Source organism: Sapajus apella, unplaced genomic scaffold (assembly GCF_009761245.1).
Source record: "Sapajus apella isolate SASKATOON/1434 unplaced genomic scaffold, GSC_monkey_1.0 scaffold90, whole genome shotgun sequence".
Lineage (NCBI taxonomy): Eukaryota > Metazoa > Chordata > Mammalia > Primates > Cebidae > Sapajus > Sapajus apella.
In genome coordinates, this window is record NW_022437030.1 from 2,810,315 (window position 1) to 2,835,149 (window position 24,835).

At 47.0% G+C, this 24,835-nt stretch overlaps 1 protein-coding gene across 5 annotated transcripts in view; it reads right to left on the minus strand.

Annotated features, from left to right (window-relative positions):
• The window catches only part of ZNF423 (zinc finger protein 423), a 359,366-nt gene that overhangs the window by 118,544 nt on the left and 215,987 nt on the right, over positions 1-24,835 (minus strand). For all 5 annotated transcript variants that reach the window (XM_032255644.1, XM_032255643.1, XM_032255647.1 and 2 more), the window contains one exon: positions 17,919-18,003. In XM_032255644.1, coding sequence (XP_032111535.1) covers positions 17,919-18,003 — 85 coding nt within the window. The remainder of the gene's footprint in view (positions 1-17,918; positions 18,004-24,835) is intronic.

Sequence of the window (24,835 nt, forward strand, 5' to 3'; positions counted from 1 at the left end):
GATCTCAAATGTAATGACAAAAAACGTTAATCAATATATGCCAAAATCAAAATGACAGAGATGTTGTATTACCTAATGAGGAGTTTAAAGGAGCCACCATAAAATTATGTCAATAAACAATTATGATCATCCTTGAAACAAATGGAAAAAAAAGGAAGTCCAGTAAAGACCTAAATAGCTTTGGCAAAGAAATAGGAGATACAAGGAGGCACTGAATGGAAATTTTAGAAATAAATAAAGGAGGAAATCTTAAAACTCAATGAATGGGCTTAATAGCAGAAGAGAGGAGAGAAAAAGGAATTGGTGAAATAGAAGACAGAATAATAAAAAATTACCCAATTTGATGAAAGAGCAAATAGACTAAAAAAAATGAACAGAGTTTTAGGGGCCAGCGGAACTATAACATCTGTGTGATTCAAGTCCTAGAAGAAGATTTTTTAAAAAGGGCAGGATTAAAAATGTACTCAAAAGAATAATAGCTGAAAAATTCCCAAACTTGGCAAGAGATATAGATGTATTTAAGAAACTGAGTGAAACTAAAAAGGATTAAACACAAGGAAATCCACACCAAGACACATCATATTCAAACTTCTGAAAACTCCAGCACAGGAAAACACCTTGAAAGCAGCTAGAGAAAAACATGACACCTTGTATATGGTGGAAAGATAATTCGAATGACAGCAGAGTTCTCATTAGAAACCATGGAGGCAGGAAGGAAGTGGCAGAGCATTTTTCAACTGCTGAAGAAAACAGAATTGTCAACCCAGAATTCTTCTGCATCCAGTGAAAATGTCCTTCAAGAACCAAGTGCAAATTGAGATATTCTCAGATGAAAGAAAACTAAGAGAATGTGTCACCAGCAGAATTACCCTAAACAGAATGGCTAAAGGAAGTTTTCTAAATGAAGACGAAATGATAGAAGAACATTAGGCACTAAGAAAGAACATGGTAAAGAAATTATACTGTAGACACTAATTTCTCTTCTCTTCTGGAGTTTTCTAAATTATGTTTGATGGCCAATGTAAAATCTTAATACTGTCTGATGTAGTACTAAATGTATACAGAGTAAATAGTTAAGACAATTATAAATAAGGAAGAGTAAAGAGATCTACAGGAGGTAAATTTTCTACATTTCACTTGAACTGGTAAGGCTATGATGCCAGTAGTCTTTGGTAAGTTATGTGTATATAATACCTACAGTAACCATTACAAAAGCTGTGTCAAGACATAAAAATGCTACAGATCAACCAAAATGAATTTCTTAAAAACATTCAAGTAAGTCAAAGAAAGGAAAAAAAAACAGAAATGAAAAACAAAAACTACAGAAAATAAAATATAAAATGGCAGACTGAAACTCTCACATATCATTAATAACATTAAATAAAATTATCCTAAATAAACTAAGTAAAAGAGATTAGCAGACTGGAAGGAAAATTACTCACCCATACACTATCTATAAAAACTCACTTAAAATATAATATTATTGGCAGGTTGAAAGTAAAAGAATGCAAAAGGATGTATCTTGCAAATATAAATCAAAAGAAAGCAAAAAGGCTATATTAATATTATATAATGAGGGCTTCAGAACAAAAAAATTAATGAGAGAAAAGCATATTAAACAATGATAAAGAAGTCAATCTACCAAGAAGATCTTAAATACATATGTACCAAACAACAAAGCTGTAAAATATGTGAAGCAAAAGCTAATACAGCTGAAAGGAGAAACAGACATATTCACAATTACAGTAGGAAACTTCAGAACCTTTATCTCGATGATTGATAGGACAACTAGGAAGAAAATCAGAAAAGATACAGAAGAACTCGAAATCGTTGACCAACAGAATCTAATAGGGATTTGTAGAATACTCCACCCAACCATAGCAGAATGCACATTTTTTCACGTGCCAAGACAGACCATATCATGGGTCATAGAACAAATGTCAACATATCTAAAATAACTGAAATCATACATAGTGTTTTTTCCGACTACAATGGAATCAAATTCAAAATTAGTAACAGAAGAGTACAAAAGCCTTCAAATGACAGAAACTATATGACATACCTCTAAGTAATCATGGGTCAAAGAGCAAGCTCATGGGATTTTTCATACATTGAACTGAACAAAAAATTAAACTATAACATGTCAAAATTTGTGGGATACAGCTAAATAAATGCTAAGAGGGAAATTTACAGCACTAAAATCAATAATTAAGCTTCCATCTCAAAGAACTAGAAAAAGAAAATCGAGATAAAATAAAACAAGCAGAAAGAAGAAAATAAAGATAAGATCAGAAACCTTGAAACAGAAAACAGAAAAACAAAATTGAAAATCAATTAAACAAACAGATGGTTTTTAAAAGATTGATAAAATTGACAATTCTTTTACAAAAAGTAACAAAGAGAAAAAGAGAAGACACAAATTGCCAATAACATGAAACTGAAGAAATCACTACAGACACTACAGACATCAAAAGGACGATAAGGGAATGATACTATGAAAAACTCTATGTTCACAAATTTGACAAATTAGATGAAATGATCTAATTTCTCAAAAAATACAAACTACCAAAATACACATAATAAGAAATAAATATTTTGAATAGTCCTATTCTATTGAGGAAATAAAATTCATAATTTAAAAATCCCTGAAAAGAAATCTACAGACCCAGGTGTTTTACTGGATAAATCTAACAAATGTTTAAGGAAGAATCAACACCAATTCTACATATCTTTTCTCAGAAAACAGAAGAGGAAAGGGCACTTCTTGGTTTATTCCAGGAAGTTAATATTGCCCTATACCAAAACCCAGGAAAAGACAGGACAAGAATAAAACTTCAGACCAATATCCCTCATACAGAGAGATATAAAAGTCCTTAACGAAGTATTAGCAAGTAGAATTTAGCAATATACAAAAAGAATTATACACCATGACCAAGTGAGATACATATCAAGGATGCAAGGCTTACTCAATATTGGAAAACTAATCAATATAATCCACCATATTAACAGACTTAGGAAAAATTATATGGTCTCACAACAGGTACAATAAAAAACAATGAAACTAAGACAAAAACTTCAGACATTTGACAAAATCCAACATCCATTTATGATAAAAACCCTTAGATAGAAGGGAAGATCCTCAACTTGATAAAGAGGATCTACAAAAAAAGTACAGCTGTTGTTTTACTTAATAGTAGAAGATTGAATGCTGTCCCCCTTAAGATCAGAAATAAGGCAAATATATCCACTCTCACTACTCTTACTCAGCATAGTGCCAGTAGGTCCAGCCAGGACAATATGCAAGAAAAGGAAATAAAAGGCATACAGATAGTTAAGAAATAAGTAAAACAGTCCTTCTTTACAGAAGGCATAATTATCTATGCTAAAAATCCCATAGAATCTACAGAAAAATTCCTACAACTAAGTTGAGCAAAGTCAAGCAATATAAAAATGAACATTCAAAAACCAACTATATTTCTATATACTAGCAATAAACACATGAATACTGAAATTAAAAATGCAATACCATGTATAATTGCTGAAAAAATTAAATAGATAAATCTACCAAAACCTATACCAAATTAGGATGTTGAAAACTTAAAAAAAAAAAAAAAAAGAAAAGAAAAGGAAGAAATCACAGATCTAAATAAATGGAGGGACATACCATGTTAATGGATTAGAAGACTCAACATAGTAAAGACATAATCTCTCCCCAAATCTATATACACATTTAACATGATTCCAGTCAAAATTACAGCAAGAATTTTTATAGTTATAGACAAGATTTTTCTAAGATATATAAGGAAAGGCAAAAAGAGCTAAATAACAACAATTTTTAAAAAGACTATCAATAAAGAAGAAATCAGTTTATTCAATTCCAAGACTTATCCTATAGCTATAGTAATCAAGACTATATTGTATTTGGCAGAGGGACAGGCACATATATCAGTGGAACCCAGAAACAGACCCATAAAAATATGCCCGGCTGGTATCTGACAAAGGTGCAACAATTCAATAGAGACGCTGGACAATGTGGCTCATGTCTGTAATCCCAGTGCATTGGAAAGCTGAGGCAAGAACACTGCTTGAAGCCAGGAGTTCAAGACCAGCTGGGCATATATAATGAGATCCTGCCTCCACAAAAAAAATTAAAAATTAGCTGGATGTAGTGGCCTATGCCCATAGTCCTAGCTACTTTGTTCGAGGGGGAGTTGGTGCTGAGGCAGGAGGATTGCTTGAGTCCAAGAGTTCAAGGTTGCAGTGAGCTAAGATCATGCTACTGCCTTCCAGCCTGGGTGACAGAGTGAGATCCTGTCTCTAAAGTAAACAAACAAACAAAGCAACTCAACAGAAGAATGACAGACTTTTCATCAAATGATACAGAATCAACCGGATGTTCACAGGCAACAATAAAAACAAAAACAAAAAACCACACCTAACTCTTATAACCTATACAAAAATTAACTCAAAATGGTTCATGGCCTAAGATGTGAAATATAAAACTATAAAATTTTCTGGAAAAAAGATAAGAGAAAATCTTTGCACCGAAGGTGTAATCAGTAGAGGAAAATCTGGCAAATCCAATTAAACAAAATTAAAAACTTTTACTCTGCAAAAGCTCCTCTTAAGATAAAATGACAAGCTCCAGACTGGGAAAAGTATTTGCTAACCACGTGTCTATCTAATAAAGGATTAGTACTCAGAATACATAAAGAACTCTCAAAACTAAACTGTAAAACGCAAATGATCCAATTAGATAATGGGCAAAATATATGAAGGAACATTTCATCAAAGAGGAAAAATGGCTGGCAAACAAGCCCATGAAAAGATGTTCAACATCATTAGCCATTAGGGAAATGCAAACTAAAACTACATTAGATATCATGATGCAATTATCAGATTGGCTAAAATTAAAAAAAAAATAATAGTGACAGAACAGAAGCTGGTGAGGATGTAGAGAAATTTGATCTTTCCTACATTGCTGGTGGGAATGTAAAATGGCACAGCCACTCTTTTTGGCAATTTCTTAAAAAGTCAGACATGCAAGTACTACAGACCTAGCAATTGCACTCCTGGGAATTTACCCCCAAAATAACGAAACTTATATATAATTCCATTTATATAACAGTCTTGAAAATGACAAAATTATAGAAACAGAGAAGAGAGTAGTGGCTTCCAAGGGTTATGGAAGGGCTGGCAGAAGGGAAGTGTCTATGGCTATAAAAGGGCAACAGGAGGGATTCTTGTGGCAGTGGAAATGTTCCATAGCTTGACTGTATCCATGTCAATATCCTGGTTGTGATATTGTACTTTAGTTTTGCAAGATGTTACCATTGGGAGAAACTGGGTAAAGTGTACAGAGAACTTCTATGTAAATATGCAATTATCTCAAAATAAAAACTTTATTTTCTTTAAGCTAAAAATGCTTAAAGAACAAATAAAAGGCCATGAAGGGGCTTTTAAACGGTGGGGAATGGGCTGAGCGTGGTGGCTCACACAGGTAATCCCAGCACTTTGGGAAGCCCAGACAGGTGGATCACCTGAGGTCAGGAGTTCAAGATCAGCCTGGCCAACATGATGAAACCCCATCTCTACTAATAATACAAAAAATTAGCCAGGTGTGGTGGTGCATGCCTGTAATCCCAGTCACTTGGGAGGCAGAGGCAGGAGAATCACTTGAACCTGGGAGGCAAAACTCTGTCACAAAACAAACAAACAAAAAACAATTAAAGGCTGGGTGTGAGGAATGGGGGAATGAGCACCACCGTTCTTCCCAAGCTGACTGGCTTGAGGCACCGGGACAGTGGGGAGGCTACAGGGTTGCCAGGTAAAATGCAGGACAGCAGACAATTGTAAATTTCAGATAAGAAATAATGTTTTAGTAGAGTATGTCCCATGCAAATGAATGGAGACACATTTTGACTAAAAATGTATTGGCTGTTTATTTGAAATTCAAACTTAATTAGCCTGTATTTTTAGTGGCTAAATCTGGACACCTAGAGGGGAAGGATGGGACAGGAGGGGTCTGGAGTCCCCAGGGATAGTGGGCTGAAAAAGGCAGGGTGGAAACAGGGAGAAGTAATAGAGAATGAGCAAAGGGATGCCAGAGGACCAGGAAGGCATGCAGGCTGGGCAGTGCCACATGGGGCCAGGAGGCAGGCACAAGCTGGGAGGCCTGAAGTCCCTGAGCTGCTGGTGAAATGACCCTGTGTAGGGCAATCAGGCAGAATCTAGAGGTCAAAAGAGTGGATGCTTGAGTCTCAGTAACGGGTGCCTGGCAGCCTGACCAAGGGGCTCCTCTAGGCACCAGGAACATCACCCAATTAACCCCAGGCCAACCCCTGAGCCTCTGTCGCCACAATCTGGCTCCACCCAAATGGTCTCCCCACCCCACCACCTGCTACAGGGAAAGGATGTGCTGAGCAGTGGGCTCACATGTCCAGGTTGGTGGGCAGCCATGCACTTGACCAAAACCAAAAATGCTCTCTGATGAGATTATGTTCTCAACCTCCAAGTCACCTCCCATGGAGGGTGCTGCACACCTTCTGTTTTCACCTTGCTCCCACACACACCCAGGACCCACCCTTCTCTTCTGCATGGTACCCATCACTATCGGACACAATCAGGAGCTCTTACAGTTCTCTTGGTGAATACCTGTCTGCTCCCACCAGACTCTACACGCCGGGACAGCATGGCAAAGACTGTTCTGCCTGCTGCAACACTCATGCTTAGTGCCTGGCACATAGTGGGTGCTCAAGAAAGAAAAATAACTTGGAACTGGAGGACATTCCGTAAAGTGGAATAAGCCAGGCACAGAACAACAAATGTCCCATGTTCTCACTCATTTGTGGAGCTAAATTTGAAAACAATTGAACTCATGGAGATAGAGAGCAGAGTAATAGTCAGGAGATGCTGGGAAGGGTGGTGGCAGGGGGGCAAGTGGGAATGGTTAGTGGATACAAAAATCGATGATAGACTGGACAGGGAAAATGTGGCACATATACACCATGGAATATTATGCAGCCATCAAAAATGATGAGTTTGTGTCCTTTGTAGGGACATGGATGAACCTGGAAACCATCATTCTCAGCAAACTGACAGAAGAGCAGAAGATCAAACACTGCATGTTCTCACTCATAGGCGAGTGTTGAACAATGAGAACACATGGACACAGGGAGGGGAGCACTACACACTGCGGTCTGTTGGGGGGAAATAGGGGAGGAACGGTGCGGGGTGGGGAGTTGGGGAAAGATAGCAAGGGGAGAGATGCCAGATGTAGGTGATGGGGAGGAAGGCAGCACATCACACTGCCACGTGTGTACCTATGCAACAATCTTGCATGTTCTTCACATGTACCCCAAAACCTAAAATGCAATAAAATAAATTAAGAAAAAAAAATAAAGAAAAGAAAAAGGAAAAAAAAAGAAAAAAAATCATTTGACAGAATCAATAAGATCTAGCACTTGGTAGCACAACAGGGTGACTACAGTCAACTATCATTTATTGTACATTTTAAAATAACTAAAAGAGTATAATTGGACTGTTTGTAGCACAAAGAAAGAATAAATGCTTCAGGTGATGGGTGCCCCAATTACCCTGATGTGACTATTATATATTGCATGCTTATATCAAAAGATCTCATGTACTCCAGAAATATATGTACCTACTATGTACCCATACAAATTAAAAATTAAAAAAAAGAAAACTGAATGAATGAAATGAAATGAAAAAGGAGGAAATGAAAAATCAGTTTGACTGGAGCTACTCCTTCTGGCTCTGTCCTCCAGGCCCAACCCCTTGGAGTCTTGACAAGACAGAGAGAGAGGGCCATTCGTCTTCCTCCAGGAAGCCCTCAGGAGTGTCCTCGGAGATGCTGAGTGCTGACATCTGGGATGTAGGCTTAGCATGGCCACAGAGGGGTTCAGTTTTTCCTCTACACTGGGACTCCATTATCATCATCATTATTAACACTAATGCGATATTGATATATACCATTTATTCAGAAGTTACCTGTGCCAGGCAGTGTGCTGGGACCTTTTCATACATTTTAACTCATTTTATCCTCTAAACAGTGCCAACCGGTAGGTGTGCTGAGCTGCACTGTTTTGTTTTGTTTTGTTTTTTTTGGGACAGAGTTTCACTCTGTCACCCAGGCTGGAGTGCAATGGCGTGATCCCAGCTCACTGCAACCTCTGCCTACTGAGTTCAAGTGATTCCCCTGCCACAGCCTCCCGAGTAGCTGGGACTACAGGCGCACGCCACCATGCCTGGCTAATTTTTCTATTTTAGTAGAGACCAAGTTTCACCGTGTTGGCCAATGGTCTCGATCTGCTGACCTTGTGATCCGCCTGCCTTGGCCTCCCAAAAAGCTGCAGTGTTTGTGCTGCCCCTTCTTATGGAAATAAAAGCCCTCTTTTTTATTTTTCAAGAACAACCTTCCTACTCCCACTGTTGGGGGGTGGACCCCCAGGAAGGGCAAGGGTCACCGGCCTGACCAACAACCAGCTCCACCTCCCTGGCCATAACACTCGGCTCATGGACAGCTTCGGGACGCTCCTGAGGCCAGCGAGCCTCATTCCTAGACCTTCACTGCAGATGAGGAAGCACATGGCCCTCTCTGCTACTGGCTGCTATCTTGCACTGCGGAGCCCATTTGAGAACAAAGGCGACAAAGAAGGAAGCCGAGCTGAGAGATGAGAGAGGGAGAAACTGATGATGATTTTGCTGGAGCACCTGGAGCCAGCCATGCCTGAAACCTGCTAATATATCTCTAGATTTTTCTGTTACATAAACCAATAGCAAATTTTTTTATGCCTAACCAGTAGTAGATTTTTTACGCTTTAGTCAGTGTGAGTTGGATTTCTGACTTGCCACCAAAAGGGTCGTGCCTAAACTACTATGTTAAGCTGAAGATATTCTATAGATGAGGAGCTGATGTATAGGAAGATGGCATAATAGCCACGAACAGACGCAGCTGGAGCCGGAGCCTTCTGACGGCAGAGCCTGTGCTCTTAACTGCTGTTTTTCCCTGTTGGGTTCCACATTCAGTGCATGTGCACACATGCTTGCACACTCTATTGCCCATTAACATTCACACCTGCAGCAGGCTAAGCAAACTGTTGATGATTAAAACCTATAGGATAAACTTGAACCAGTAACTTCTCTCAGACTCTCTGTTTAGAAAATGCTCCTATCAGTGATGTCAGATTCTCACTCTAACCCAGGCTCACAGCTTGCCATGCATCTCTGGGGATCACTTCCCTTCTCCTCACCTCAGTTTCCCCAAATAGGTGAGCTGGGAATCACACCACGCAGGACACTTCCAGGACTGAACAGCCATTGAGGGGCACCCTGGCTCCTTCAGAGGCATAAGAGAAGGCCTTCCACTTTCTCCCCACTGGGCCCCAAGGATCCAAGGCCAGGTCTGAGGCTCTGAAGCCCACTGGGTGCTCAGGACAGAGGGGACCAAGCTCTGGGGCCACTGGCCACAGGTCCCTTGTTGTCTGCTCTTATTATAGTAAGGCTCACCCAGAAGCAGGTATGAGGGAAATTGTTCATGTATCAGCTGCTGCCAAGCAGCCAAATGATATCAAAGAATGCTCAGCAAAGTCAGTTCAACAATCCAGGCCACCAAGCCCATGTGACCTGACAGAGAGAAGGACATGTTTATGAGCCAGCTCAAGCAAGATGGTGCCAGGGCTCCAGTGCTGGCCCCCTGGAGGACCGGCTCCATCAGCACCTCCCTCACTTCTATCCTTCCTCTTCCGCTCCCTGCTGGCTCTCTCTCCCTAACCTAGAAACACACTTTGGTCTCTTCCTCTTAAACACTTTCTGTGACCTTTGGAGCCCTCCCCTTCCTGCTTCTCTCTCTCCCCTCCCAGCCTGGAACCCAGAAAGTCCATTGACACTGCTGGCCTCCCATCTCCTCCTGACCCCTTCCGTGGGACACCACTGACCCTGCTTACACCCAGGACACAATGGACACTTGTTGCTGAGCCCCACAGACCCTCTTCAGCCTCCCTCCCAGGGCACTTTTCACACGGCGCCCAACTGATATTCCTGGAAACACTGCTCCTTCAGCACCAGTAACCCCATGATCCTCACTCTCCAGGCTCCTCCCAAATGTTCTCACCATCTATGATGATGCCCCCAGATGGGCCCTGCTGGCCAGACACCAACACTCAGATCTCCATGGGCATCTTGTGTGAGCCCACATTATCACGAACACTCAAGCCCACCAAGCGTGATGAGCCTTCAGGTGCAGGGGTTAAGGGTGCAGGCTCTGAGTCACACTGCCTGAGTTCACATCCTTACCCTGAAACTTACCGACATTGGGCATGACACTCCCCATGGATAAAAGGAGAGTAATGACAGCATGTCTCACAGGCTGTTGTGAGAGTGAAATGTGATAACACCTGCAGACATTGAAAGAAGGGCCTGGTGCTTAGGGAGCCTCAGTGGATGGTATTGATCGATACGGTTTAGTTCTGTGTCCCCACCCAAATCTCATCTCGAATTGTAATCCAAACGTGTGGAAGGAGAGACCTGTAATCCCCACGATGTCGAGGAAGAAAGGTGATTGAATCATGGAGGTGGTTTCTCCCGTGCTGTTCTCATGAGTGAGTTCTCACAAAATCTGATGGTTTCACAAGGTGCTCTTCCCCTTCGCTTTCTCGTCTCTCTCCCCTGCCGCCATGTAAGACATGCCTGCTTCCCCTTCCACCATAATTGTAAGTTTCCTGAGACCTCTCCAGCCCTGAAGAACTGTAAGTCAATTAAACCTTTCCTTTATAAATCACCCAGTCTCAGGTATATCTTACCAGCAGTGTGAGAATGGACTGATACCTAAACCACTGCTAGCATCACTGTCTTCTTTGCCAGTCCCTTAGAGCTCTTCCTCTGGCATGGTACCATCTGCCACCTATCAACCAAAACCTGGTCACCTGAGACCTCTGAGTCTTCCTAACTTCTTCCCCTCCCATGTCCACTCAATAGCCAAATCCTGCTGGTTTTGTCTCTTAAATGTTTCTCCAGCCCATACCCTCCTATCCAAAATCCTCACCTTCTCTCACCTACTTTACCTCACCCCTCCTGCCTCACAGTCGGTTCTGTTGCAGTACTGAATTGTCTACAGCGTCCCTGCATACTACATGGACCTCTTTTCTCTGTAATGGCTTGTACTTGTTTCTTTGCCTGAAATTTGCCTCCCACCTTACTTCTCATACTCTGAGACCCTGATTAGGTGCAACCTCTTCCAGAAAGTGTTCCTGGAATACCCAGATTGGGCAACATGACTGTTCTCTGAGCGCCCATATCTTAGACTTGTGACATTACATTGAACTTGTAGGTGACCATCTCCAGAGCTGGGTTAGCGGCCCCTCGCAGAGCCCACCAAGGATTTTAATCGTGTTTACTAAACATGAAGGTATGAGGTTATGATTAGAAAAAACCTCAACCACAGAGGCCTTTCCTCCAAAAGAAAAAAAAAATAGACATACAAAAGGAATTCATGAAAACAAGAAAATTTCCACTATTTTAAAATTCATAACTGATGGATTCTCCATAGACCTAAACAGCTTCCTCAAATGAACCAATGGGATTCAAAGTCAGGGAAACCGAGTGCTTTGGGCTGGTTCTGTCACCCAGGAGGACTGTTGAAGGGGAAGTGACTATGCCCTAGTTTGGGGGTTTGGCAAGGAAAAAAAAAGAATAAAAAAGAATTGGATTATAGGCTTGCTGTACAGGCTTGTTACTCTGACAGAGCAGTTCCAGAACCTGAAATATGATCTCCGGGGGGAGAGGGAGACAGTTTTATCACATATTAAGGTTAGACAGATGTTTTGGGTCTGGTGTTACCTGAATCAAAAGCACCATAGAGCCTGACACAGCCCGGCTCAGCAACACGTGATCCTGGCAGAAGGGAGACGGGAACCCCTTTTTCTTTTCCTATTCATGAGTTTTTCCTCTGTGGTTCTATTTGAGGTTTTTTTGTATTTCCCTGGAGCTGGAGCGAGACTCTGACTTCTACTGTAGACCATCCTCCTTGGACCAGTGATTCCTTCCCCTCAAAAATGCTACAGGCCGGACCTTCCGCACGGGACCAGGGTCCAAATGGCAGCTTGAACTGCTGGGCCCTGAATCTGTGAGGCAGTTTGAAAGTATCTCCAGGGATGTGCTTCATAAAGACTTGGATGGTAGAAAAACCCTCTCTGTCTTCCTCTCTCCTTCTCTCTCTCTCTCTTTTACACACACACACACACACACACACACACACACACACACACCTGCCTCCAGGTGGGCCAGGGCCGGTCCTACCACAGTGAGGGGCAAGGGCTGGGGACTGGAGGGCACGCAAGGACAGAGGCTGGCAGTGGGGGCACTTTAAGGGCCTGGGCAGAAGGCAGGAGGGGTTTATCTTCCAAACATCCCCTTCCTCCCCCATTTATTTGCCCCTGTCAGCAGAGCCCAGCCCTTGAAGGCAACCAGGGAAAAGGGCCAGCGTGAGCATGCAAAGCAGGCCTCCAGAATGACTAATGCCCCACCGGGACAGGCCTGGCTCTGGCCTGGCTTCCCGCCAGAGAGTCCACAGCCACTTTCCAAGGACAGCAAGGGCAAGCGTTCCTGACAAGATTCCCTGAGGACCATCCCTTCCCAGACCTGACCCTCCCCGGGGCTCCCCCATGGGGCCTGTGAGGCCCTGCGTGAGGATGTCCAGGGGCCCAGAGGCTGAGTCACTCCCTTGGGGCCAACCTGGGTCACGGCAAGTTTGTTATCTCAAGGACAAGTTCTCAGACCCCTTATCCAGCCATCCCCACCCGAAAGGAACTAAAAGTAAGGCCTCTCCAGCAAATTGGCTTCCTGGGGGTCTCCAGCCTCAGGCCCGGCAACCCAGGGTGAGGTCCCGTGTGCCCCAGGAGGGCAGTGTAAGCACATTGTACATCTATGTTCAACACATGTGGGCAAGCCGATGCTCCTCCCTTCCCAGCCATGGGGGGCCCGCTGCCTCTGGGCCAGGCCCCACACAAGCCTCCTTCTCCCTCCTTCAGCAGCCCCCTGCTCCCAGGGAGCCCAAGGCGAGGGCCTCCTGCAGAGCCATTTCCTGGGGCAGCAGACCTGGGGGCCATCCTCCCAGAGTCCTGGGAGGGGGTGAGGGGATGAAGGGGAGGTGGGGAAGAGGTGGCTGGGCGGAGCCAGGTCACCCCAGCAGGAGGCCATAGCACAGAGCTCTGGGCTGCTCCAAGTTCTTCATGCGCCTTCTCAGGGAGGGAGGGAGTGTCCAAGCCATTTCAAAAGCCAGGGGAGGCCCAGAGAAGGGGCTTCATTCTCCGTGGGGAGGGGAAATTTCAAAGGAGACCCTGCTGTTGAAAGGTTTCCAAAGACCCTTGCCTTTCTATCAGATCCAAATCACTCCCCCTCAGCAGCAGCCAGGAGTGGGGTGCTAGGAAAATGTTTCCAAGGAGACATGTCCCTGAGTCATTGCAACTCCAGCGTCTCTGGGCTGCGGAGCCATGCAGAGGCCCCCCGCTATAAAAAGGCCGGTTTACCGACCCTCAGGGGAGCTCTCCAGCAGTCTGGGTCCCTGAGGAGGCCTGCCTCAGACCCCCAAGTGCCCTGAGTTTATGAGAAGGCTGTGGAGCTGAACAGGGCCACTTCTACCCACCAAGTCCCCCTGGTGCCACTAAGGGGGACTTTTACCCGTCAGCGGCAGGGCAGCCACTCTGGGCTCGGACCGTTTAGCAGGAGAAGCCACCCACAGGGACACTGGGCCCCAACAGATTTACTGGGAGTGCAGAGCCAGCCCCAAAGCAGGCCTGCTGTGCCTGCCTCTCACCATCCCCCCAGCAGGCTTCCCAAGCCACCAGGGCCGGCCAGACTCACAGCACAAGCCACATGTAAGTTCCATCAACTCCTTCTCCTGCTGCCCCATTCCCTCAGCCCAGGACATACCAGGTGGGTCTTTGTTCTCTTCCCAGCTGGTTCCCTCTCAACACTGCAGCCACATTCATCTTCCTAAGGCTCAGTCCAGGCTACACCCTGATCTAAAACCTTCAATGGCTCCCTAGCACTAGGGTCCAAGGTTATACACTCAGGTAACCACAGGGACCAGGCTGGGGACTTAAATGAGCCATGCAACCCCATATAACAGCAAGACCATGATGGCTGGGCATGCATGCCTTGCGTAGGAGATACTGCTGCTGCTGCTAAGTCACACCAGGTGGGAATGATGATGATGACGGAAATGATGTTTGCGGGAATGTGACGCCCTGGCTGCCACCTCTTGTGGTTTTTCAAGAGAAGTCTAATAAATCGTAGCCAAGGGGCCCCCAAAGTTGGACCCTGGCCTACAGAGTGGAAGGCCAAACCCTAACTCCTCCACCTGGTATCGGAGGTGATCTGTGGCCCACCCCAGCCCCCTCCCCACTCTCACTCCCCACGATGCCTCCATCCCAGCCGAGCCAGGCACCTACAGTCCGCCAGACTCGCCTGCCCTGCTCACCCCCAGTCCTCCTACAGGCAGGTGGCTCACCACCTCGCAGCCTGGCAGCAACACATTGTTCCAGAGCCTCCTCCTGATGCTCAGCCCTCCATCGGAAGGCAACATCCCCCCTCTTCATCCTTCAGCGCCCAGGGGGCCCTGCTCTGGGAGCACCCATACCACTGCACTGTGCTTACCTGCACACCCGTCAGCCTCCCGCTGGAAGAGAACCCTGAGGTCTCTGCCACCACAGACCCCGGTAGGGGCCCCAAACACAACAGAGGGGCCCTAGTTGTGGTTCAGTCCTTCCTGCCTCCATTACTCAGGCTGAAAGGACTTGGGTAAGTCACGAAATCTCTCTAAGCCCCGGGTTCCTAATCTGTCAGATGGGGAACAAGTGCCTATGTAAAGCGCCTGGCACGTAGAAAGGCTGAGTCAATAGCAGCTGGTAACATCCTTATCCAATGTGACCTCTTTGCTGCATGATATGTGCGGCGTCTTCTATGAGATGATCTCTGAGGCAGAGACCATGCCCCCTGTACCCCATCACTCACAGAGACCGCCGCAGCTCTGGATATGCCATAGGTGCTCAGTCAAGTCCTCTGGTTGATTGGGCTGATGAGGCTCGGGGAGGGCAGGTAGGTGGGGAGTGCAGGTTACAGGGAGAGGGACCGCCCAGCCGCCAGAGGTCTGGCTCACTCAGGGGTCCATGCCACAGTGAACTGAAATCTCCACACTTGGGGACCAGCCAACCACTCCTGCCTGCTTCCCAGGCCTCCAACTCCCGAGTTCCTGGGCTCCCGATCAGCTGACAATGCTGCGGGGCAGGCGCGGGTGAGGGGACCCGTCCAGCCCCCAGCCAGGGTGTCTTCCCGTGGAAGCCTGGCCTGCGGCTCACACACAGGCCCAAATGCCCCTCAAACCCTCCTTTTGCTTTTCCCGGGACTCTAGTTAAGAGCAGCCCCCTCGTCTTTCACCTAAGGACACAGAGCTTCCAGGCTCTGCACAAAAGGAAAGGCAGAAGAGGGGAGGGAGGGGCCAGAAACGCCTCAGAAATCACTGCGGTCCAATTAGCCAGGCTTGCGCCCTTCATGCTTACAAACAGGAACGCGTATTAACACCTGCTACAAAAGCAAACATTTTTAGATATCTTCATCTTCACCTCCCTGACACTCCGTGAAAGGACTCCCAGCAGCCAGTGATGGACAGGGGAGAGCTCCTTCTTATCCTTCAGCAGGGGGCTCTCAGACAGAGAAATTAAAAAGCCCCCAATCTCCCTGTCAGGCCAAGCTCCCAAGGCCCCCAAACTGGTCTTCCCCGGGCCCCCGCTCCCCACTCTCCGCCAGGTGAGCCCCACCACACACATGATTGGGGGTCAGTGGCTGCAGGAGCCTGGCTCCAAGGCACGGGGGCAGAGGTTGTCAGACAGGTTGGGGGTAGGGGGACTAGGAAGCTGGGCCCCCACCCTCACGGAGCATGGCCACTGCTGTGGCTATGTAGGGACCAGGGGGCCCAAACCTGCCCTGAGAGCACCTTCACTAAAGAATGGCCTTTGCAATGCAAGCCTTAAACAAAACCTCAATGACTGTACAAATTTGGAGCAAACTGAAACTCTCATACACCACTAGCGGGGGTATAAGTTCATACATCTGCTTCACAAATGTATTTGTCAGCATTTACTAAAGGTGAACATCATTTAACCTGTGACTCAGCAAGTCCATGCAAATCCTATATTCCCATTTTATATACATATTTACATATATAAATACTATAGTATATAACAGTATATTATATATAAACACAAAATATATTATCTGTATATTCCTATAATCACAGTAAAATCACATACATATGTTCATCAGGAGACATGTACATGGGGCCGGGTGCGGTGTTCACACCTGTAATCTCAGCACTTTGGGAGGCCGAGATGGGCAGATCACTTGACGTCAGGAGTTTGAGATCAGCCTGGCCAACATAGTGAAACCCTGTCTCTACTAAAAATACAAAAAAAATTTGCCAGGCATGGTGGCACATGACTCTAAGTCCCCGCTGCCTGGGAGGTTGAGGCAGGAGAATCACTTGAACCTAGGAGGCAGAGGTTGCAGTAAGCAGAGATTCTGCCACTACACTCCAGCCTGGGTGACAGGGTGAGACTGTCTCAAAAACAAAACAAAAGAAGACACGTTCATGAGTGTACCAGCACTATATCAGAATGGGCTCATCAAGAATCAGATAACTGGTGGCTGGCGTGTTCCTGTGACAGATTACTATACATCAATGACAGGCATGATCTCCAACTGGAGGCAATAATGTGAAAAGTGAAAGATGCCAGGTGCAAATGAGTAGAAACTGTGATTCTATTTCCATAAAGTACAAACCAGGCAAAACCAACCTATATTACTAGACATCAGCATCATGATGACGTGTTGGTGGTAGAGGGGGGCCTGAAGGAGGCTGAGAGGGAAGCTTTTGAGGTGCTGGAAATACTTTGTTCCTTGGTCTGTGTGTGGGTTATACAAGTATGTTTAGTTCATGAAAATTCATGAAGCTGCTCACTTATGAGAGGTTTTCTAAATGTATGCAGTAAAGGGTTTTGTAAACCAGTACTCTGATGGCTGTTAAGACAACAATGAAAAGATGCTAGAAGAAAAACAGAGATGGAGTAAAGATGAAATTCAAACTGTGGCTGCAACTTTACTGCTCAGACTAGAGTCTTGGAGAAAGTGATCACATGTCCAACAAAGACCCAGGGTACCAGGTTTCTAAAGCTCTTCCAGGCCCCAGCCAACCCCAGGCCAGCCCCTTCCCTCCATGCCCATCAGAATATCCAGCTGTGCCCTCTCCTACTACAAGGACACCCCTAGCTGCCAAGGAGACCACATCCACCCATCCAAGGTAAAGGAGACCTCACAGCTTCCCGGGTCTCTTGTGCCAAGTGTGTGAACTCTACAGGACTTTGCAAGCTGCCCTTCTAGAAAGGCTGAATTTTCCAAAGTCCAAAACCACTTGAAAAGGAATGGGAAAAGTACCGAAATAACTTTATAAGTGTTCTGTTTTGACAACGTGCCTGAGGAATTCACCACGTTGAGTGGGGAAATGTGAGCAGTTAAATCTATTCAATGTCATGACACACAAAATTGAAGCATAATTGCTCCTGAGTGCTTGACAACTAGAAAGCACTTTGTTTCAGAAATGGAGGGAAATTTATGCTGGGAAATGGAAGAGACTGTCAAAAGTTTGCAATGTGAGTGGAGCTACAACAGGATGGCTTGGTGGAGAAAGGGCTCCCATTCTGACATTTGCACTCCCATTTGCACTGTCTCAGAAACAGCAGCAGTGATTCTGTCCTTTGGCCTAAAAGCCGGTAAAATGATGATGGGAACCGCAAATTTCAAACCCCAAAGAGTAGCTCCAGGATGGCTGGGAGGAAATGCTCTCTTACCAATCATGTGGTTGGCAACATGGATTTGGATCTCTCTCTCGTTCTCGAAGGTCATCTGGCACTTGATGCACTGGTATGTCTTTTTCTGTTTGGAACCAAAAAGAAAAGATTTAGAGAAGAAGGAAATAGGAAAAAGCAGAAAGCAAAAGCTCCTAGGGGGCCAGGCTCAAGACTTTCCAGAACGGCTCCAATTCCCTCCTGCTTCCCCAGGCCATTCTCTTCCCACCTCCCTCTAAATCCAGCTCTACCAGACTGGGGAAGGGGAATGAGGTTACATTCCAAGGGAGTTGCTCCTCTGCTATATCTGGGAAATCTGCCCATCTCAAGGTGAAGCTCTAAGGGAGAAAAGGGAGGCCTCCTTGCTTAGAAGGGTAAATCCAAGTACCCATGCCCCATCCATTCACCCAGCCATCCACCCTCCCATCTACATACATACCTACCCACAGACCCATCCATCCATCCTCCATCTACCCATCCATCCCTCTACATACATACCTACCCATCCATCCTCCATCTACCCATTCATCCATCTACTCCACCCATCCATCCATCCTCCATCTATCCAATCAACTATCAACATACCCACCCATCCAACCTCCATCCACCCATCCATCCATCTACATACATACCTACCCATAGACCTATCCATCCCTCCTCCATCTACCCATCCATCCACCAACTCCAACCACCCATCCATCCTCCATCTATCCAATCATCTATATACATACCACCCATCCAACCTCCATCTACCTATCCATCCATCTACATACATACTCACCCATCCAACCTCCATCTACCCATCCATCTACATACTTACCTACCCAAAGACTCATCCATCTATCCTCCATCTACCCATTCATCCATCTACAAACATACCTACCCATAGACCCACCCATCCCTCCTCCATCTACCCATCCATCCATCAACTCCAACCACCCATCCATCCTCCATCTATCCAATCATTTATATACATACCACCCATCCAACCTCCATCTACCTATCCATCCATCTACATACATACTCACCCATCCAACCTCCATCTACCCATCCACCCGTCTACATACATACCTACCCATAGACCCATCCATCCATCCTCCATCTACCCATCCATCCATCTACATACATACCCACCCATCCATCCTGCATCTACTCATCCATCCTTCCATCCTCTGTCTACCATCCATCTACATACACACTCACCTATCTACCCACTCATCTACATACACATACGCACACCCACACATCCACCCATCCACCCACCCATCCATCTACCCATCCATCCGTCTACCCATCCACCTACCTATTATCTGTCTACCCATTTGTCCATCTACATACACATCTATCCATCCATTCATCCATCTATCTTTCTACCCATCCAATAACTTTCTCATCCATTTACCCACCCTAATAACCATGTGGCTGAGCAGGGGACATTGTTCTTGCCAACTCTAGTGTTCAAGGGTAGCTAAGGAACTCTTCATCTGCCCTAAGCATACATGGCCCCAAGGGTTCCTACGGCTGGTTTCCATACACAGGGGCTATTACCAGCTGCCTGTGGGAGCTGAGGGCAGAAAAACTGAGATGATAAGCTTCAAAGCTTCTTGAAAAGTCGTTCCAAAGAGTGAAGCTCACTCTCACAACTAATTCCAAATAGTCCTGAAACACCCCAGGGACAGAGGTGGTGTTGACTGTCTGAGGGAAGGACTGTGGCTGTGGGGTTTTTTGAAGAAAGAAGGGTGATATTAGGAATCAAAATATCCAAGGTTTTTGAAGGCCACTTTGGTTCCTGGGATGAGAGGGCTTCTCTTACTTCTGGAAAAGGGAGCAGGACTTCAGATTTCTTGGCCAAGGAGCCAGGCCCAGGTCTCAACTATGCAGCCAGATGAACCACCAGGGAACTCAACCGTCTCAGCTCCCACCTCCCTGTTTATCATTCTGAAATGTTATGATGAGTTCTTGCATGGTGCACATTTTCTTTTTACTTTTAACCTATCTGTGTCTTTATATTTAAAGTCCAGGCCCTATAGATCGCATCCAATTAAGTCTTGCTTTTTTTCTTTGCATCTAATCTGACAAATCTCTACCTTTAGATTGAAATTTTAACTCCATTTATATTTAGTGTAATTCTCGACACGGTTGATTTTAAATCCCACCATCTTTTAAATTAATTTCTATTTTATCCCACCTGTTCTCTGTTCCTATTTCCCTCTTTCCACCCACACTCACAGTTCCCTCAGTAACTGCAGGCCTTTGCCTGTGCTGGTTCCTCTACCTGCAACACCCCCTCCATTCTTCACTCAGTTCAAATGTTACCTCTTCTGAGAAGACTTCTCTTTTCACCCAGAATGGGTCCAGGACCCCCTCCGCACCCTGAGCTTATGCTAAAGGACCCTGGGTGAATAACACATTGTTGTGTCATTGCAAATTGGTTTATCTGCTCCCCTTCAAATGTGTTTTGTCCACATTTGAAGCAGCATAGGAACATGAAGTGCTTAACGAGCCTTTGCTGAACACACAAACAAAGTTGCAGAATAACATATGCAGAGCATTCTACTCAGACAGAAGTGACAAAAAGAGCCAAAGGCGACTTCAGTGTCTTGGACCTACACCACCCTACTGCAGGCCTGACCTAGGGTCAGTGTAAAATATTTACTTCGCTTTTATTATGATCATTAATTTGCTAAGAAAATGGTTGTTGAACAAATGAATGAATGAAGAAACAACTAGAAAAGCTGGTGCTGGATGCCTCAGACCTGATCTGACAAAACCAGGGGCCTTTCCCCACAATGTTTCAGAAGACCTCAGGGGTTCGCTGTATCCTGAGTACAGACCACAGCCTAGGGCCCAGACACAGGTACTCTGCATGGGAAGGCCCTCGGAAGAGCTAGGTGAGTTGAGGGCAGGGTAGAGGGAAGACAGGGCTGGGGAATCCAGCCTCACCACAGCCAAAGGGAGATGTCCAGGCCCAAGGAGACTGCAGGGCCTGAGGTCTTTTTAGGGGACGCAGCCCAGAGTACCCATCTCAGGTCAACTCCAGGGCCATGGTCATGGAGAGAAACCACCTCGGGTGTCTCCACCATCAAAACCATCCCATCAAAAACATCCCTTCAAAACCACATGTGTTCCACCCACTCTGCTTGGCAAAGTGCAAGAGCCCTTGGTGCATGAATGAATGAATGAATGAATGAGTAAATGAATGAATGAAGCACACCCCAGAAAGCTTCATCACAAGGAAACCCATGCGAGGGCTGCCGGGTGAGGACCACCCAGGCCTGTAAGTGGGTGGGTGGGAGGAAGGGGGTGGTACCAGGCCACAGCCATGGCTGGGGGCAGAAGACCATGTTCCCCCTCCAAGGATGGGGATTTGCTTGGGTGGAAGTCTCTGAAGGCTGCAGCCATGGCTGGTCCAGAGGCATGCAGGGAACCCATGATCACAGTGACTTGGATGCCCTTCCCAGGGGCAGGTGGATAAAGGGAGCTCAGTGTGCATGGAGCTCATAGGGGCTTGGGCAGGAAGGCAGGCTGTCCCCAAATGCCGCTCTGCCACTCCTTGGTGATAGGAAGAGCACTGTCCAATAACTGAGCTCCTCCTGGTGGGGCACTGAGCTTCAGAGGGTTCCCAAGGGAGGGGCCAGGGTAAGGGCTGACCCCTCACATACACACACAAGTCACAGACGTGGAAGCACACATGTGCATTCACGTGCTCATCCTCACCCCAACTCACCAGCAACACGCAAGACCTTCACAGACACACCCACAACCCCCACACACAGCAATCTGTAACACAGATACATATATGCAGCCCCCAGAGAAGCAGGGCCATCTCCCTGGGTGAACCAGGCCACACAAATGGGCATGTCCACACTCATCCAGAGACCCTGCCTTCAGCTCACTCACTGCAACCCCAATACGCACACTGATACTCCCAATTATGCCCACAGATGCACATCCAACACAAGGGTATACACAGACCCATCCCCGCACGTACCACACACCCTCGTGTACACACATGTAGACTCATAAGTGCACACACACAGGCTCACCATCCCCCCAAACCTTCCAAGCATGGCTGGACCCCAGTCCTCACCCCAACATATCTACTCCTTGTCTGTCCCCGCTCTCAACCCCCCTGGAGACCCCCTCCTCCTAGAGCTTCAGCCCCCACTGGGAGACATAATTACAGAAAGACAGAATTTGGCACTCTAAGCATCTCCCCTGCCATAAGCCTCTTCCCTGGGGCCCAGCCCAGGAGAACTAGAGCTGAGTTCCAGGGCCTGTGGCCAGCACTACCTCCCCCAGCACAGCCCTGAGCAACAGCAGAGGGGGGCCTGGGCAGGAAGAAAACACACTTGGGAATGGCGGAGACAGGAGAGGGAGAGCAGAGAAGAAATGGCCGGGACCTTGAAGACACAAAGGAGAGAAGTAAGAGCCAGCCAGAGCTGCTAAATTTCCACGATCATGACCACAGACAACGTTCACTGAGAACCTGCCATGTGCGAGCAGCATTTATAGCAAATACTCACAAACCCTCTGTGAGCTCCACTCTAAGGATGGGAAAGGTGGGGTTTCCAGAGGCTGCAGCACTTGGTCTGAGCCTCTTGCTGGTGAGCAGGGGAACTGGAATTCGATGTCCACTGTCTGCCCTGCCATTCTCAGCTCCGTGTCCCAGACCTCCTGAAAGTCCTGGTCTAGGTGACAGAAAGCTAGTAGGATCTGGACAGGCCCTCTAACCCGGATGTCTGTTTGCTTGGCTGTAAAATGGGTGTGAGAACACTCAGCCTGCCCCACCCAGCAGAGAAAGGCACAGTGCGGATCTGCAAGGTGGATGGACAGCCAGGGTCAGCACACGCTGGTCCCGACTTGAGGTGATATTGTCATTACCCATAAACAGAGGGGGAGGTGGAACTTCAATGCTTCACACTCCAGCCGGCAGCAGCCTTGGCCCCACAGGAACCCAGTCCTCTGAGAGCTGGTTGCTATGGATACACTCCCAAGGGTCCCAGCCTGCCAGCCCCCAAGCCCCTGTGAAACCCCCAGAGTCTGTTCTTACACGAGTGGGTCCTCAGGGAGGGAAGGGTGGGCTAACAGACAGCTGAGCCCCTGCCCCCAGGTGTGCCCAGGCAGGGGGCAAGGCCCCAGAGAATGCTGCCGTGGCTGGGGAGGAACCTGGGCTTTGTCTAGCTCCTTTCTGCGATGGCCCATCTGCCCGGGGCCTCTAAGCAGGCAAAGCCGGGATTTTTCAGCTCATCCCTGGTCACACAAGGCCAGAAGGCAGGGAGAGGAAGGGCTGGGGTCCCCAGGAAACACACTCCCCTTGAGTTTCAGTCCCTGCACAGCCGCACACAGTTGTGCCTCCTTGGCATATGGCATCACCTTTCTGAGCTGGAGCCTCTCTTTGCCAAAACAGAGGCCACAGCAAGGTTCCTGGGTTGATGCCACAGAAATGCCTAAAAGAGGCCAGCACAGCGCTTCTCACATAGTAGGGGCTTTCACGAAGTGGTGCTTGATGCTGGATGCAGAGCACTCCAGGGAGGCTCACACAGCCCAAGACTCTGGAGGCTCTAGAAGCAGCCCAGCACCATGGTGGGCAGTGCCAGAAAGGAAGGAGTGATCCGGGCTGAGGGGCACCCAGGAGAAGCAGGCACAGTGACCCAGGCCAGCCGCGCTACCCCACAGCCTAAGCGCAGCCATAACCACCCGGGACCCCACCCCAGCCGGTCTGTCCCTTCTTGCAGCCATGATGCGGTCCAGAGCTGCTGGGTGCACTGTTGCTTAAGACCAGGGGCAGTGGTGCCAATGCTGCCTGCCTGGGTGCAAGTCCCTCTCAGCTCCCAACAGCTGGGGCTTGAGGCAAGTGACCTCATTGTGCTATGCCTCAGTTTCCTCACTTACAACATGAAATACTGTAAGGATTAAATAGAAAGTGGTTGGCAAATCCTTAGTCCTCAAAGAGTGTGGATTGCTACTGTAAAAGGGGAAAATAACAAGTGACCTTTACTATGCGCTTGGCACTTACTTTACACATTTAATCCTCAGAGCAAAACGCTGAGGTCAGCATGATAAATAGTCACGACGGTTCACAACTAATGGGGAACAGGCAGTGACCAATCAGAGCAGATGATGGTTAAAAAACCAGAGAGGCCCCCAGTTTCTTCCTGGATGCAGAGATGTCAGCCCAGGAGAGACGCTATTACTATTCCATTACTATCACTGTTCATTACCACTGCTACTACCTCTGGCTTCGTAGTGGAGCACAGAGGCCCAGAGAGGTCAAATTACTGCTGGGTCAAATTACTCCAGGACCCAAACACTCCCTGAGACCACCTACGCCCCCCTAGAAAGGCTGAGTGGGACAGAGCAGGGCAGCAGAAACTAATGCCCATGCTCAGCCCCCTGGAGGGGGCCCTGTTTAGAAGCCTGGCTCATCCAAAAGGCCCTGAGAGGGTAGGGTATTGTTATAGCACTCTGTTTTCTTCCTTTCTCTTTCTTTCTTTTCTTCTTTCTTTCTCTTTCTTTCTCACTCTCTCTCTCCCTCCTTTTCTTTCTCTCTCTCTCTCTTCCTTTCCTTTCCTTGACTAAGCCACAGCACCCAGCCTCTCTATTTTAATTCAAGTGCTCCTCTCTTCAGGCAGATGTCCATGGACAGGTGCCCCTGCCCCTCTGGACTCCCATGGGCCTGTGTGTATAATACCAGGAGGTGGGGTCAGCAGGCGCTGAGGCCCCTTCCACTGCGGGGTCCTCCCTTTACTCTCTCTGGCCCCCTTCTCTCTCCCTCTGCCTTCCTCACCCCCTCAAAATCACAGAGTCCCAGGACAAACACCCTCAGCAAACACCCCTGTGTCCCAACAGGCGCCTGTGGCAGGTGGCCCTTCCCCAAATCCTTCCTCCCCGCCAATGGCGCCAACAGCAGTCCTAGA